At 37.1% G+C, this 17,623-nt stretch overlaps 2 protein-coding genes across 2 annotated transcripts; one reads left to right on the top strand and one right to left on the bottom strand.

The window, feature by feature from the left end:
• Positions 1 to 763: 763 nt before the first annotated feature.
• On the bottom strand, positions 764 to 9,887 carry LOC139138036 (uncharacterized). The gene is made up of 6 exons (XM_070706257.1): positions 9,771 to 9,887; positions 9,302 to 9,402; positions 7,536 to 7,580; positions 1,554 to 1,658; positions 974 to 1,084; positions 764 to 790 (listed from the first exon to the last, which is right to left on the bottom strand). Exons 1-6 carry the CDS (start codon positions 9,814 to 9,816, stop codon positions 764 to 766), a joined length of 435 nt encoding a protein of 144 aa, XP_070562358.1. The 5' UTR covers positions 9,817 to 9,887.
• Positions 9,888 to 12,504: 2,617 nt separating this feature from the next.
• On the top strand, positions 12,505 to 17,392 carry LOC139138035 (15-hydroxyprostaglandin dehydrogenase [NAD(+)]-like). The gene is made up of 3 exons (XM_070706256.1): positions 12,505 to 12,635; positions 16,905 to 17,031; positions 17,271 to 17,392. Exons 1-3 carry the CDS (start codon positions 12,522 to 12,524, stop codon positions 17,390 to 17,392), a joined length of 363 nt encoding a protein of 120 aa, XP_070562357.1. The 5' UTR covers positions 12,505 to 12,521.
• Positions 17,393 to 17,623: the final 231 nt, after the last annotated feature.

Genomic DNA, 17,623 nt, shown 5'->3' with positions numbered 1-17,623 from the left:
AAAAGGGCGCCTCCACGCGACCAGCCATGGCATACTTAGCAGCGTCGTCTGCATGTTCTTGACGGGTCAAATATGGAGGACGGACAGCTACAGGTGTTACAGGGTAGTACGCTAAGCCCCGCCCCTTTACCATATATGGAATATGCAAATTTACGGTGACCGTGTACCCATAATATTAAGATACTAGCTACTCAATGTGCATCTTGTCGAAAATCTTGCAAACTAGTGTAAAAACGAATTTATTTGTGTTAAGGGTTATCGTGCATGCGCAATAGAGAGGTGCACATGGATCATGGATGTATTTTCTTCACGTGTGACTGCACGTCATGTACAGTAGCTTTTATATGTACGGTACACTGCTCAGCAAACTTTCGGACGTCAAGCGACACTTGTACTAGTGGGGGTGTGAAATTACGAGTAATAAATTTTTAATTTTCTGTTCATCATTTGGGGGAAAAAGCTTAGGCACTGTCACAGCAAGTACCCACACATCTGATTATTCCATAGATTCCACAGCATCATTAGCAGCACCAGCAATGACTTAGCTATGGTTTCAAAAGTGGAAGCTTCTAAAAATATTCTACCTTGGCAAGTCAGTCAATTTATTAAAAATGCAATGATGACATGATTTGTGGTAGCCATATGACGAAATTAACTCTTGTAACGTTTCCCAGATATTTTGTAGCAAAATCATGGACTGTACCGAAAGGGCACACATTGGCATGAATACGGGTACGCCACTACGGTGCCACCAAACAAAAGCCTACGTAGCCATAAGTGCAAAGCGTTGCTGTACGAGAGTATGATTTTCAAAATTAAAAAGTTATAAAAGGTATACCATTATCGACGATGAAAGCGTTTAGAACCTTCGTTCTGATTCAGGAGCCCAGCCAAATTGTGATGTGGTCGTGGATAATTCTTGAAAGCAGGGAAATTTAAGCACAGATTTTAATGAACTAATACAGTAACTCACCTGAACCGTCTCAATTAGGACGGTAAGAATGTATTTTCCATCTATATTACTGTCAAGGTATCCCACGACGGAAATGTCACCCGTGTCCGAGGCCACCTTGAATCGCTCATTCTATAATGACAGACAAGTAGCTGCCTTTGGTTAATAAATGATAATAGGAAGTGACGAAGGACACACATTGTGCGCTGTCTCTGTCTGTCTGTTTTATGTCACTCTTTGTTCTTTCTTGTTGTTTGGTATTTTTTTTCCCTTGTTAGCGAGATACCTGTGAGTTCACCCAAGTAATAAAATATATTCTTTGTTATCCAACTATCGGCAACAGAACACATATTTGTGTGACATTGTTTATATGTGCGCATTCATCCATGCGTGCATGATTATGTCTTTCTCTCTCTGTCTATCTGTCTGTCTGTCTATCTGTATGTATGTATGTATGTATGTATGTATGTATGTATGTATGTATGTATGTATGTATGTATGTATGTATGTATGTATGTATGTATGTATGTGTCTGAATTAAAGAGGTGTATAGTGTAGTAATACTTATGTAAAAATTATTAGTGAGATAAAATTTCCTTACCTTGTTTCCGTCTATTATTGATACATTTTCAAACGTAAGACGTGTTGGACTTGATGTCTCTGTAGGCATGGGCTTTCTTGAAGTTGCATTAGTTGTTTCGTTGCTCTGAATGAATTTTAAAGTAAGCAAATATGAATATACCTTAATAAGTTACTATATCTACGATATAAATAAAAACCTTCGGATCTATAAGTGTTTGATGGCAAATCCACACCTCACATAATAGAGTAACGTAATGACCGTGTCACTTCTCGTCTGCGACTCGTGATGACACGGTCATTACGTCACGACTATTTTCCGAGCTGAACGAAGAAAAATATTAGGGAATAATATACTTATCACATGCACAAGCCAAGAATTGGTTATCATTTACAAAGTAAAAGAACTTTTCAATGACGATTCCGCATTTAAACTTTTGAACAACTTTAGGAATAATATCAATACACCATGTGCAAGTTGTCGATCATTTCAAGTCGGTAGTCGTCCGTTGCGTGAGCTAGGAACACAGCGTTCACGTTCGTGTATGGAGCAAATGCCAGACGACCTCTCGGTCCACACGTACCTTCCGCAAGTTATACACCACTTCAAATATAGCACAGTCTTAGAAATTTACCACAGACAAAGATACGCTATTTTTCGGGAACAAAAATCGAGTGAATCTCGGCGGCGCGAACACTGTGTAACGTCGTGCCTGACCCTGGTTCAATGCTTATAGTCTGGTGCCGAAGCACAAAACCCAAAATTTTGGCCCCACAATAGTTCTTGGTGGTTTCTGTATTTTCAAAGCCTACTGAATCAGGATCTACATGATAGCACCCTGGAACCCTTGGGCATTTTAATAGATTCAAGATGGCCGCCAAGATGGCAGCCAAAACATATAATGGTAATATCTCAGCTCTATGAAATGTTATCAAAATGATTTTGGTGTCATTTGCCAGAAAACAGGGCCAAGGAATTCATTTCTACCATTCCTAACATGTGAAACTGTTAATTTGCATAAAAATCCAGATGGCTGCCAAAAGAACTCCAAAACAGGTAAAATGCCATATCTCAGCTCCATGAAAAGCTGTTGGAGTCATTGTCGTCCCCTTTGCCGGGTAAATGGGCTAAAGAACTAATATCTTTTATTGCCTGACATGTACAACCCTTAATTTGCATAAAAATCCAAGATGGCTGCCAAAATGACCTCCAAAACAGGTAAAATGCCATATCTCAGCTCCATGAGAAGCTGTTGGAGTCATTTTGGTATCCTTTGCCAGGTATATTGGGTCAAGCAATTCATATCTTTCATTGGCTGACATGTACAACCCTTAATTTGCATACAAATTTGCATAAAAATCCAAATACCTGTTTCAGTGTGTAAGGAGTCATATCTCAATACACTATGCCACTGATTATGGTGTCTTTCAGCATGTTTTACGTTTCAAAAAATTGGCATCTCTTCTTATATTTGCTATAAAATCAACCATGAAAATTTGAAATGAATACATACAATCCAAGATTGCTGCTAATTTGGTTTCCACAATAAACATCAAGGTATATCTTAGCTGAGATTGCATACTAGAGACTAGTACATTAACGGTTTATGCTGAAGGATAAGTTTCTTTCGTTATATTTAATGTGAAATATTTCATTTAAAGCCAAAATGACCACCCAATATCAACTATTGGCACACAAATTGATGCCACAAAAACATTGAGTCGTATCTTAACCAACCAAGCATTCTTGAGACCTGTTTTGTTGTGTTTTGTCAGGTTTTATTGGTCGCAGGGTTTTCATTGCTTGTTTTCTGAACTGGAAATAATCTTACTTCTAATGGAGGGATTTATCCCGCATTGCCGTTCTAATGGTTTCCTAAAACTTCACACCGTATTTTAATTTTTCAAGCATCTTTGACACAAGGTTGTAAGTGTTTTGGTCTGTTTGAGAGGTCATGGAATTCACATTTCCATTCTCATAAATTGTCAAACCAACCATTTAAATTAAATTATAATGAATTGTATCTTTCCATACAACATGAATGGTTATTTTATCGTTTGCCAATCAACCACAATAAATGAGCTTCACTTATTCGAGGCGAATTTGTTGAGAATGCATTCGCAGTTGCATAAAAGTGACTTGTTTGGTCATCTTTGAGCCAACCTGAGTCATCTGTCTTGGTTATCTTGCACCAACTTAGTCACTCAGATCATTTTCAGGAGGATCTTTAATATTCTGCCCTTTAAATATATGACCGCAAGTGGGTGTAGCAGAGGCCTTATATGAAATCAATACCTTTATCATTGCAGGCATGGTTTTCTGATTTGACAATGAAGATACTTGTCTCTTGCCACTTTTGACAACAAGGTTTCATGTCATCCGTCAGACGTTGTACCTTAAGCTTTACAACTGTCATGCTACAAACAAGCCTCTAGTTTCTGCTATAGTGTCATTCATAGGCAGCAGGAATACCAACCTCTGGCGTTTGACACAAATCAGAGCACTTTGAGCAGTTTTATTGCATTACAAACACCAATGTTAGCAATGTGTGAGTTGCATCTTTACCAATCAAGCATTCTTAAGACCTATTTTGATGAATATGGTCATGTTTGCGGAATTTGAATCTCTAGTTATCTGACCTGAAAAAACTTTCAAGAACATTACAAAAAAAGGAAGTTCATCTGATAATGCTTCTAATTTTGTCAAAAATATTACATCATGTCTCTATTTACAGAGTAGCTTGCGACACCATTTTTTGTCTTTGGATACATTTGAACGGTCAAATTGCATATAACTGTACAATCCAACATATATATCAAAAGTGAAGTCAAAACATCATCGATGCCCTAAAAAGGGTTGCAAAACAGGCAGTAGCCTTAAATGATCATCTTTGAGATTGATTCTTAATCTTTGCCGCATTTAGGTATCAAGGAACACATTTTTCCCATTAAATGAACTGTTTACGTACCATTTATCATTTGGTGGCACGTTTTATAATACTTATCTGTAACAATGTACCAAAATACTCATTTACAAGTCAGATTCTTGCACAACATCATCTTCATTGCTTTTGTTATTAGCAGGGTCATTTACATTGGCATTTGCTTGTTATAGTATACTCGCAGAAAATACAAATGTCACAGCCAGTTGAGTTAAAGACCGCCTGTAACTCCTGTGGAACATTGAGGGTCACCTGTACATCCATTAGGAATGGATTTATGGACTTCTGAAAGGGCTGGTTAGCTTTCACTAAAAGTTAAAGTGCAAAGTAATTTGACTGATTTTATCTTTCAGCCAACAAAAGTCACATAAATCCGTTTGAGACCTTTGTTCACTATACCGTTCCTTATTTATATGTATAAAGTTAAGTGAAGTAAAGTAAGCCTTTATTGAAGTCGTATCCCAATTGTGATCTTGATCATAAAGTACAATAAAGGTTTTGCAAAATCAACAACAGAAGAGTATTAAAAAGAGATATATGTGTGTGATTCTGAATATCTATATATGCGGATATTACATGTTCATCAATATTTACTTTTATATGTGTGTGCCAGTTGTTATGCTCGTTATTTTTAGAAGCTGTTTTAGTGTGTAGCGGCTCCAATTGCTAGTATGTAGGCCACTGCACCATAACAAGACACAGCATGGGCACCTAGCAGTTGTGGCTCTTTGTCTGCATACATTTTTGGTTGTTGGTATGTTTCTTATATAGTCCAATAAAAGCTTGTACAAGTCATCAAAACAGTACAGGTTAGTCTGCAATCCATCTATTGGAGAAGTGATGTGATAGGAAACACATCAGCACTGTTATGTACTTTTGGTTTCATTCCGAGACACAAGGAAAAATGCACATGCTCATCAGTATAGACCTTTTGATGTCAGGTAGTGGATTAGAACTAGTGATGAAGATTGCTTTCGGAGGAGCAAGGTGTATATATGTTTAATTATAAAAACAACAACAATTCAATTAAATATTGGGTAATTGTACTGCAATTAAACTGTTCAAAGTGCTTTGGATGGGTGTCAAGCGCAAAACATTGGTATTCTTGATGCCCCTACGGATGACCCTATCTCAGAATATATAAAATTGTTTGCAGCATGACGGTTACAAAGCTAAGGGTACAACTTCAGAGGAATAACATGAAATCTTGTCGTCAAAAGTAGCAAAAGACCAGAATCTTTATTGTTAAAAAAATATAATTGATGTGAATGGATGGTTTGACAATTTATATGAGCGAAAATGTGAATTCCATGACCTCTCAAACGGACCCAAGCACATACAACCTTGTGTCGAACATGCTGGAAAATTCAGATACGGTGTAATAATTTAGGAAACCATTATAGCGGCAATGCGGGATAAACCCTCCATTAGAAGTAAGATTTTTCCAGCGAAGGAAACAAGCAATGAAAAACCCTGTGACCAATAAAACCTGACCAAACATAACAAAATAGGTCTCAAGAATGCTTGGTTGGTTAAGATACGACTCAATGTTTTTGTGGCATCCATTGTGTGTGGCCATAGTTGATATTGGGTGGTCATTTTGGCTTTAAATGATGTACCTTGATATATGTGGTGGAAACCAGCTTAGCAGCCATCTTGGTTTGTATGCATCAATTTTAGATTTTCATGGTTGATTTTATAACAAATATACAAAAGAAACCAATTTTCGACCCGTAAAACATGCTGAAAGACACCAAAATCAGTGGCATAGTGTATTGAGATATGACTCCTTACACACTGAAACAGTATTTGGATTTTTATGTAAATTTATATGCAAATTAAGGGTTGTACATGTCAGCCAATGAAAAATATGAATTGCTTGACCCAATATACCTGGGAAAGGAGCCAAAATGACTCCAAAAGCTTCTCATTGAGCTGAGATAAGATGTTTTACCTATTTTTGGAGGTCATTTTGGCAGCCATCTTGGATATTAAGCAGATTAAGGGTTGTACATGTCAGGCAATGAAAGATATGAGTTCCTTAGCCCACTTACCTGGCAAAGGAGACCACAATGACTCAACAGCTTCTCATGGAGCTGTGATATGGAACTTGGCAGCCATCTTGGATATTTATGCAAATTAAGAGCTGAACATGTTGGGCAATAAAAGAAATGAATTCCTCGGCCCTGTTTACCTTGCAAATGACACCGAAATTACTTTGATAACATTTCATAGAGCTGAGATATTACCATTTACATGTTTTGGAGGCCATCTTGGCTGCCATCTTGAATATATTAAAATGCCCAAGGGTGCCAGGGTGGCTTCATGCAGATCCTGATTCAGTAGGCTTTGAAGATACAGAATTTACCAAGAACCATTGTGGGGCCGAAATTTTGGGTTCGACCAAAAATCAGGGTTTTGGGCACCAGACTATTATGGAACCCATGGTAACGGGACCAGCTTTGACTTCATTGTTTCCGCAAATAATTCACGCAATTCCTTAGGAATATACAGGCGGTACACTATTGTGTTTTCATTGCTCGGATTATTATTGTCGTAGTCTATGAAAATATCGATTTCATTACATGACTTTTGGAGGCCTGGACACCGCACTTGAGCCCTTGTTGCAGTGGAAGCTGTATGTCTACTGCATGAAAGCACACAGTGCGTCGAAAGTTCAGGTGTCGACGGGGTCTATTCGAATACAAACCCCCATATCGGCAAAAAAACTAAAACACAAGGACTCAAAATTTGCCTATTGGATGTATTTTGTCAGACTCTAAATCATGACTATTGTTTACGATATTTTCACGTCAGACACATTTTGATCGTGGGAGAAATACCGGCCGCCATGTTGTTTGTTTACATTGACGAGCACACCGAAGATCGATGCAAAAAAAGTTCCGACGGACCAAAATTGATGACATAGACGCGGGTTGTCGTGACGTAGAACGACCTGAGAATAAATCCCGTATTTTTTGTTCGGAGACGACAAACTTGTCTTGTGCATGTGATAAACGAATTTAGCTCTATGCCTTATTACTAACGATGATTTTTCTCACCTGACAATGGGGAAGGGTAAAGATAATGTCACCAACAGGAGTGTTCTGGAACAAAATTTAATCAAATGTTAGATATGGTAACTGGATATCTACGCACCAGAATTACAGTCGACTTAAGGATGTACGATCGGTAAAATTAAAAGTAATGTCATTTCTCTAAATTGTCAATTTTTAGATTCTCCTTTGTAAGTATTATCAAAATGTGTAATAAAATATAGGGGTCACCGCGCTCGTTTGTGAGATAAATGACCATGAATTTTGCCATTTGTGAGAAAAAATGCTGAGTCAGCATTTTTTCACCAATGCATTTTCTATGGACGAAATAATTCAATGCTGTTTATCTCAAAATTTAGCGCGGTGACCATATAATTTTATTTGATCAGTATTATTTATTTCTCTGGACAGAGCTTTGTGCAAATTTTCATGAAAATGACATTAGTAGAAATTGATTTTCCAGCAAATTTCAATGTAATCCTATGGGAAGTGACAAATTCCACGCGCGCGTACCGCTCGTACATCCTTAAGTGGGGCAAAGTGGTATGAAAGGAAAGTAACGGGGTTTGACTGGAAGAAACAGGACAGCATTAACAATGAGTGTGATTATCAAATTTGGAAAGGAAAGATTTAAACAATTTTACAGAACTGTAAAATGCATTATTTTACATCATAAGAAAGTTTTTGTCAAAAACGTTTTCTTGTAGAGAGTGAAATAAATTAATTGTCGGATGGTCCCGTAAAATAGCCGACAAATACTTCAGTATTGCAATCACTTATCTGAACGCTGATGGAAATGTCAGCTGCATAAAATAAAAGGGTGTGGTGTATAGTGTATGATATATCGTTGACAAAATTGTACGACCGGAAAACAATCTTTCTAATCGTATTTTCGTCTCCTTTCTAGTGCCTACAAAATGTACAATTATAAAAAAATGACAATATTTTTCTTTTGAGATAGTAATATCGATCGGATCCAATTTGAAGTCACGACCTATGTTAACTATTCACCTCGTGAAAACATCAGAGAGAAAGCTGTGCTTTGTATCATCGGGAATGATAAGGCAAGGGGGATTGTGCTCCTCTTACCACGTTTACCGGGGGAGGGGGGATTTTAGTTTATTGATGATGAAATGTATGGCTTGTATACTATCGGGAAGATGCATGATTCGTTGTTATTCCGATTACAGGACCATTCCTCACTTTCTGAGTGTTTGGCAAAGGCGAGATAGGGCTTGAACAAATTCGGGAATCCAGTAATCATGCAGCCCACATGAAACGCTGCTGTTGTCCCTTTCTCAAGATCTCTTATGAACAATTGAGTTACATTGTGCATTACTTACAAAGCAAGCGGCATGTATACGTGCTTAGAATGATGGAAAAGAAAACAGTTCATGTTTAAAACACTCGATTTCGTTTACTATCATACGCAGACCTTTAAGAGGCGCAAAATGTAAAGAAATTAATTTACCCTATCACGCTTATTTCAGTGATAGAACAGATGGAAAATGTATATAGAGAGGAATTTTGAATACATACTTACATACATACATACATACATACATACATACATACATACATACATACATACATACATGCGTATGTATGTATGTATGTATGTATGTATGTATGTATGTATGTATGTATGTATGTATGTATGTATGTATGTATTCAAAATTCCCCTCTATATACATTTTCCATCTGTTCTATAAATGAATTAAGCGTGATTGTGTAAATTAATTATTTTACATTTGGCGCCTCGTAGACCTTACCTCGGGAACAATGATTTCATATGAGCATTGGGACTGTGAATAATCGGCAACAACATTTGAATCAGTTTGGTTTCCTCTGAATTCGCATGTTATCTTGAAATCTAGAATTATAGCATAAATAGAAAATGAGTATCTTGACACTTTTAACTACGGACCAGTATTGCATCCTAGAAAACCTTGAACAGATCTGTTGGCGACAAGGATTGATACATCCAGCTAAATATAATCTAAATGTAAATGCCTGGGACAAAAGCTGCAGAAGCGATGTAAAGAGACTAAACGAGGAAAATCCTCGGTATTCTGTGGGTTAGCCGTTCTGAATACAAGCAACTAAGTTCCTTTTTGGTGCTTTAGTTCCTCTTTTTCTCAAAACGCACAAAAAATAGCTTACAAAGCAAAATTACAGTCTTACTAAACATGGTAGGAATCGAATAGTATTATCTAAAGACAAAATTCCAGTCAAACTTACCAATCATAAGCAGTAAGAATAACAGTCCCATCATATTTCGCAGCATTATGGCACTTTGACTGCAGCTTGGCTTGAAGTCGGGGCAAGGTACTGCGCATGCGTGTAATGTGTCGTCAGATCAACATCAGATCTTACAATGTAGAGAAGAGGCGGAAGTGAAAGCGTGTCAGAGTATTATAGTTTGCATTGTGCAGGATTTGTGCTCTTCACCACCGTATAAACTTGAGGTCTCCTCCCTTTATAATTTTTACTGGGCAAAGCGAATTTTGAACTTGTCCTCTGCAGTTAGGCACTACAACTGGGTCAACATGTGACGTGCCTTGAATACAAAGAAAGCGACATTTGTGTCATTCACACAAGCTGGGGAATCCCCGGGACTGTACCCACCATTGCTTTGCATGCAAGAGGATTCAGAGGTTAAGGTGCATCGCCATAAAAGTCATAATGTACAATGGCATTGCTGCGATAATGATGATTTACGTTCGAATGAGAGCCGCTTGGCGAGGGGTCCTTTTGTGTAGATCTCTCTAGTAGCCTGACACGAGATCCCTATTAGCATCGACAACAAATAAACAATCAAAGCAATCGCAAGCAGAAGCGGTGGTTGGATTACTGTAACTATCATTAGCTTATGTCCGAACATTTCTTACGAACCAGATTCCCTGGTCAACAATTGATTTGACAAGGCTGCTGGAGCGCGGGGGGGGGGGGGGGTTTGAATCTAAAAAATGTTCTCTGGCTTGTTCTCTGGCTTGAGTAAAAATGGTAAATGACTTTCAATTATGTTGTATCATAGTATCTTCAATGTACAAAGCAAGTTTCAAGTTACATCAACATTAGTAGAGTAAATATATATATATATATATATATATATATATATATATATATATATATATATATCATATATTATATATATATATATATATATATATATATATATATATATATATATATATATATATATATATATATATATATATATATATATATATATATATCCCTAATTAGGAAAATCCATTAAATATACAAATTAGGAATTAGCTGATTTAAAAATGCTTAATGACTTTCAATAAAATTGTATCACAGTATTTTAATGTACATGGCAAGTTTCGTCAACTTAGGTGGAGTCAATCGAATGTATATCCGTAATAAGACAGTTCATTAAATGTGCAAATTGGTAAAATGCTTAATGATTTTCAATAATATTTTATCATAGAATCTTAAATGTCCAGAGCATGTCTTATCAACTATGGTCAAGATATAAGAGAAATGTATCCCTAATTAGGAAAGTCATTAAACATGCAAATTAGGAATTGACTGAAGTAAAATGCTTCATGATATTCAATAATGTTATATCATAGTATCTTTAATGTACATAGCGAATTTCGTCAACGTTGGTAAAGTCAATTCAGATGTATCCCTAAGTTCATTAAATATGCAAATTAAAAATTAGCTAAAGTAAAAATGCTGAATGATTTTAAATTATGCTATTTCGTAGTATATTTAATGTACATAGCACGTTTCATCAACTTTGGTCAAGTCAATTCAGATATATATGCCTAAATAGGAAAGTTCATTAAATATGCAAATTAGGAGTTCGCTGAGTAAAAATGCTAAATGACTTTCAATAATCTTAAATCATAGCATCTTTAATATACATACCAAGTTTCGTAAATTTTGATCGGGTCAATTCAGATATATGTATCCTCAATTAGGAAAGTTCATTAAATATGCAAATTAGCAATTACCTTTCGTGTCACTCCTTATACCTTTTACGGCGGATATATTCTGCTTTGATCAATATTGTAGCAAATCTAATCAAATCATGTGCAGTCGTTTTCAATGTAAATCAGTTTTTTCTCCTAAATCACTAATTATGCAAATTATCAAAAAGTATGCAAGCCATACCCGCCAAAAACAAATCAGTTCTTGCCATTTGCAAACTGTGACTTTCCATGGTATTTGATTCTGATCTGATGACTTGTTTTTGAGACATCGGGCCAACAGACAGTCAGACACACAGACACACATACATACGGACAGACAGACAGACATTGCTGCGACATTAGTTCACGTGTATGAGCACGTGAGCTAAAAAGGACTATTTAAAATTAATATTTCAGGGCTTTTTATATACCGGTGTACTCACACTATCTGGTTTTGTATCCTTTAATTGAATCGTTACTGTTATGATATTTATTTACTGTATCGACATCGATTGCAGCTTGTAATATATAATCATAGTATGTATGCACAGCCAATATTTATTTTGTATATACAATTCAATTACACATTGCAAGCTCTATTAAGATCTGAAATTTCAAGTTGAAGTTGACACAAAGAAAATAAATGCAATGTACCATTTTCCACAAAAACTTGACATGTAGGACTTCTTTCATGCAATATACTTCTAAAGTACTGATACTTTAAAGTGAAATTAGTTAAATTATGTTTTAAGCTGTATAAAAAGTTACAATTTACACAAAAAGTTGAAATGAACGTCCTTCAAGTATTGGTAGTTGTCATTACATTTTACATTTTCATGTTCCTTTTTCTAAAATTTTAATTTTTGTTCACTCTTTAAAATGTAAAATTTGCAAATTTAAACCCGGACAGATTTCAGAATATAAACTTCTCCGGGACAGGTTTTTAGAGTACGACCCTCCCCTATTCCTCAGGCCCACCCCTAATAATAAATGAAATCTTCCTCGCGTCGAATGTGAGTTTAAATATCGGTCAGAATCGTGAAAGATGGCGGTGCATGCATACAACATGGACATATCTGGTAAAGTAGCACTGGTTACAGGTGGCGCCAATGGCATTGGTAAAGCCATAGTAGAAATGCTGCTACGCAAGGAAGCGAAGGTAAGTGTATTTTTAATAATGAAGTCGCACTGTTCAATCAAGGTTCAAAGTTTAGCTTATGCAATTGCAGTGTCAAGTGAGGTCTCATTACCTACGGCCCATGACCTCACCAGATGGGGTGGCTCCGTAACGGGGAAGCGGATAGAGCTCCGTTTACTGGACAAATTAAAAGCGTGAAAGAGGGACAGGTCAATTACTTGCAAGTCAAGTCAAAGACTGACTGGATTAAAACTCGACCGTTTACTTCTGCACAGTGTCAAAACACTCTGTGAGCATGTAAAATATATATGTCTGTCTAACATTGTATTAGTCTGCGTATTTTTGTCAATCATATGAAAGAGGTGGAAATTCTGTGATACACCAATGGTCATGTATCCCTCGACTACTGTGACAATACTTACACCGTCAAAAATCAGACGATTGCGAATTAGTACTAAATCAACGGCAACGAGAGGTCATAAGTTCTAGGGTCACTAGTGATAAACTACCCAGTTGGCCTTTTGTTAGTAAACAACGGCGTTCCATCAATAAGAGAGAGAGAGAGAGAGAGAGAGAGAGAGAGAGAGAGAGAGAGAGAGAGAGAGAGAGAGAGAGAGAGAGAGAGAGAGAGAGAGAGAGAGAGAGAGAGAGAGAGAGAGAGAGAGAGACAGACAGATAGACAGACAGACAGACAGACAGAAACCGACAGACAGACAGACAGACAGACAGACAGACAGACTGGCCTATCTGTTCGACTGTACATGTCAGATTGCAGGCCATCCGGGTTCGCACTTAAAGGCTCCATTAAAATCATTGCATCTTGCATCGTTTTCGCAAATGCACAGTTTGTTGCAATGAAAGTCGACTATTTTGACAATACCTACACTATCAAAGCCCAGACGATTGCAAATTATTACTTAATCACTGGCAACGAGAGGTCATTTGCTGTAGGGTCACTGTGATAAACTAAGTTGACCTTAGTAAACTGCGGAGTACTCATACCGTTGAACCAACATTCAGTGTGGCGTATCACCGATGTGTGTGTGAGAGAGAGAGAGAGAGAGAGAGAGAGAGAGAGAGAGAGAGAGTTTTGTCTACATTTGGTAATTCAGATGTGAAAATGTGATAAGGAAATATGTTCTAGAGGGATTGATAATCAGCAGCCTAAATAATACATTTTCCGAATCAAAAAATATAAACAGAAACCGTTCATTTGAAACTGTGCAATTTTGGAGTAGATGGCAGGGGCACTACAAGAGGCACTACGTAGACGGATAGGTGTAAAAACATTAGGGCATGCGTTCTTTGCGATTCAAAATGCGTTTGTATAACATGTACGATGTGCGATATCAACTGGAGCATCCTAATTTCTGTCTATTAGAAATGTAACTGTTTTCTCACCTTGAGTTCCGGAATAATATTGTTTTGTAACATGCCCCATGTACACCATACTGTTCTTGTCAGTCTGTCTAAACATTAGATCACTTTGACTCTGTATAAGTAGGAGAGTATTTTTTCTCTAAAGAAATGGAGAGAGAATTATGGTGACACAATGAAATAACCCACGACCGGGAATCTTCATGCTGCTGGCCTTAGCCTGAGTCTGGTGCTGTAGACTAGACAATTAAGTCCTGACACTTCAAGTATATACACGTCGTAGTCCTTGCGCCGTTCTTAAAAAAGCTTGGTGTCGTAACGATCGGAGCACTACAGCGGCAGCAGGAAGAACAATAAAAAATTTTCACTCCATTATCCCTCATAACATGTTGGAGAATCCGGGTGACTAATCTTTATTATGTTTTATCGTATAATTTTCTTTGTTTCTTTCATTTCCATGGTGTATTTTATGTTACACATCGTTGTTTACTTGTGTCCATAGATATGCAAATCGACCTTTGTACGATATCCAATTGCTTGACTTTCACTTAAAACCCTTATAAGCTTTTTTTCTTAAACATTCATTTTTGCTTCGCTCAAAAGTTTTTAAGAAGTGCATCGTCCAACATAAAGATGCTATTTCACGAACTTCAGATCACGCATTTTGGTTACAAATGAGGAATCTTCGATAACCATATTTTGCGAAGATGTTTTGGAACACCGGTGATTGGTCTGTATTTCCTTTGTTATGCTAAAGCCGGCGTGTTTTTCTTGTTAGTGTAATTTATTATACAGCCAAGGGCAGATAATGTGATGGTTAAAAAGGAGACTCCAAAACGGCTACACGCTATTTTATTAATTACACGAGGCCATCGCTGCAAAATGTTTACCCCATACACGTAAGGATTAATTTGGTTAATAGTGATCGATCATGCATATTATAATTTAAGTCACATTTGTTTCAAACTTTATTTAATAGAAATATAGTTTTGTCTAAATCCTCAACTGTGAAGACTGACGTACTATTTTGGAAACGAGTTGGTTTTCTGTATAAAAAATCGTTCCATATCATAATCCTAAATGAGGGGAACAGTAAAATGTCAAAATTCCGCCATATAAAGACCTGTCATCTGAAAATTCTCAAAAGACTACATCTGCACAAGACGCAAAGGTTCAGTGCATTCCCAAATACGTATAAAAATTATTCAAATTGGCGCTAACATCAATGTCGGGTTTTCCTCTTTTGATTTCAATGACGACTAAATGACGTACACACATGACTTTGAAAGTAATAAGTATACATGTTGAGAGCACTTAATGCAAAGCCAGACAATAGTCAATGGTTCTACTCCGGAATAAAAAGGACGCGATGCGTTCTACAGACTCAGTACGCCCAAATAATCACGTGATGCCGGTACAAACAAACCCACATGTGTACAAGCGCGTATGGAAATACACGTACGTCTATGCGCGTTTGCGCACATGGCTTTGTTTGTACCGCGGTCGATTCGAATTCCGGGTTTGGACTATTGGCCCTCTTGCTTTGTCCATTTACAGTTGGAGTCTTTCTATTAGAAATGTAATTTTCTATTTTATTTTTTAATTTACTAATTAAGATAGTATTTTTTATTTGTAATTTCTAATGTAATTGTTAAGTATCTCTTTGATGTTTTCTCAGCTTTAGAGTTGAGGGACAATAGTGTTGGTGTTGTAACATACCTCGGGGGCTAGTATACCTTTTAGTCTGTGTAACGATTCAATCAATTCGACTCTGTATAAGTAGGAAAGAATAGTTTCTCTTAAGAGAGGGAGATAGTATTAAGGTGACACGATAGACGGTACAAGGCTAGAAGTCTTCTTCAGGCCGCCGACCTGAGCCGGAGTCTGCTTCTGTCGACTAGACAATTAAGTCCTGACACTTCAAGTACATCCATGTCGTAGACCTGTGCGGTCTTCAAAAATATCGATATCTTAATGACTTTACAGCTGCAGCAAGAAGGACAATAAAGTATTTTCTCTCCATCTTTACTTGTTAGTGAAAGAAATAACACTATACCATTGACGTCTGATCTTATGTGTAAATAAGAGTTAATAATAAATAATGAGATGACACGTAGTTTTGACAGATTGTTACAACAAGCCTAGTACTCAGACTACGTTTCCAGAACGAAGACCAACTCTTACAGTGCACACACATTTAAAACTAAATGACAATGTGTCAAACGTTATGACTGACGCTATTAACGGTGAACATGTGCATTTTATTAAGACAATGTTTTCTTCAAAAAACTGTATGGTACAATGACCGTCACCATAACCCAGTACAGCTTAATTTTCTTTTAAACAGGAAGTTACAGGACCGTGGGCGCTCAATAGGGACGGATTACTGACGACTGATGACGCAACCATTTGCAAAGATTGGGCGGGAGTTTTTTAATTCGCATACCGTCGCTTTGACTGTATGATTAATTTGAATAATCATGATGGGCTCTTTCGTGACATATGCAAAGAGGGGTCAGATGGTCATACAGGGAACACATTTTGAAACATATGCGTTCTCCGACATAAAACGGAACATTTTTCAGTTTATTTTCGACTCAAGTATAGTCGCTATGTATTCACAGACATCTTATGCAAGATTCAAGGACAATGAACGCCAGAAACATGGGGAAATTATGGGATTTGGGACCAAACACGGCACGCCCAATCATTAGCATGGTTCTTTTACATTAACATAGATTTACGATAATCCGGCTTTTATAGGGGAAGTTCCTGCTAATTATTTTTATAGTAAGGAAGTTTTGTATTGGTAACTGAATGGTTAAAAGTTTGCTTTAGGAAAGTTTGAGTAAAAGTTTAAATCCTTCAGTTTCTAGGTGCCAGCCACCTAATGGACATATTATCTCTCTGTAGGGCGTTGGCATCGTGGACATCGATCCTATCAACGGACAAGAGGTCGCAGCCTCGCTTCAGAAGACTTTTGGGGATGAAAGGGTCGTTTTTGTGAAGTGTGACGTCACCAGTAACGAACAACTAAAATGTGAGTTTGAAGACCTCAGTTGAATTACTCCTCTTTTTTTTCCTCTTTTTTCTGAAGTTACATATAGGTTCCACATAGCTGCAGTATTATATTACATGTTTCTGGACTTAAATATTTCTTTATACCCTTGCAATGTTGCCAACGCTGAAATGATTTTATGAGCATTACCTCGTATATAATCATTTTGATTTTTACAGTAAATATTGGAACGAAATTAATGTTTTTTTACCCCACTACAGCTGCCTTCGAGGACATAAAAAAGAAATTTGGCAGACTCGATATTGTATGCAACAATGCCGGTATCTGCAATGAACACGAACCCGTCAAGACGATTGCTACCAACCTGGTAATTATCAGTTAACTCCCCCCCCCCCCCGATTTGTTCCAGTTGAGCGTTCGTTCCATGGCTTGAGTACCATTCTGGAACCTCAAACTGTTTGCAATAAAATTCCCTTGCAATCTTTACGTTAGAATGACTTAATTTTTTTAAAACCATAATTAACCGCAGCAATAGCATAGACAAACCTTCAGTCTGTAATAAATGGGGCACACATCCCTATAGATGGCGCTGTTACAGAGCATTTTTGTCGAA

Source organism: Ptychodera flava, chromosome 8 (assembly GCF_041260155.1).
Source record: "Ptychodera flava strain L36383 chromosome 8, AS_Pfla_20210202, whole genome shotgun sequence".
Taxonomy (NCBI): domain Eukaryota; kingdom Metazoa; phylum Hemichordata; class Enteropneusta; family Ptychoderidae; genus Ptychodera; species Ptychodera flava.
This window is presented reverse-complemented; position numbering and strand designations above follow the sequence as displayed.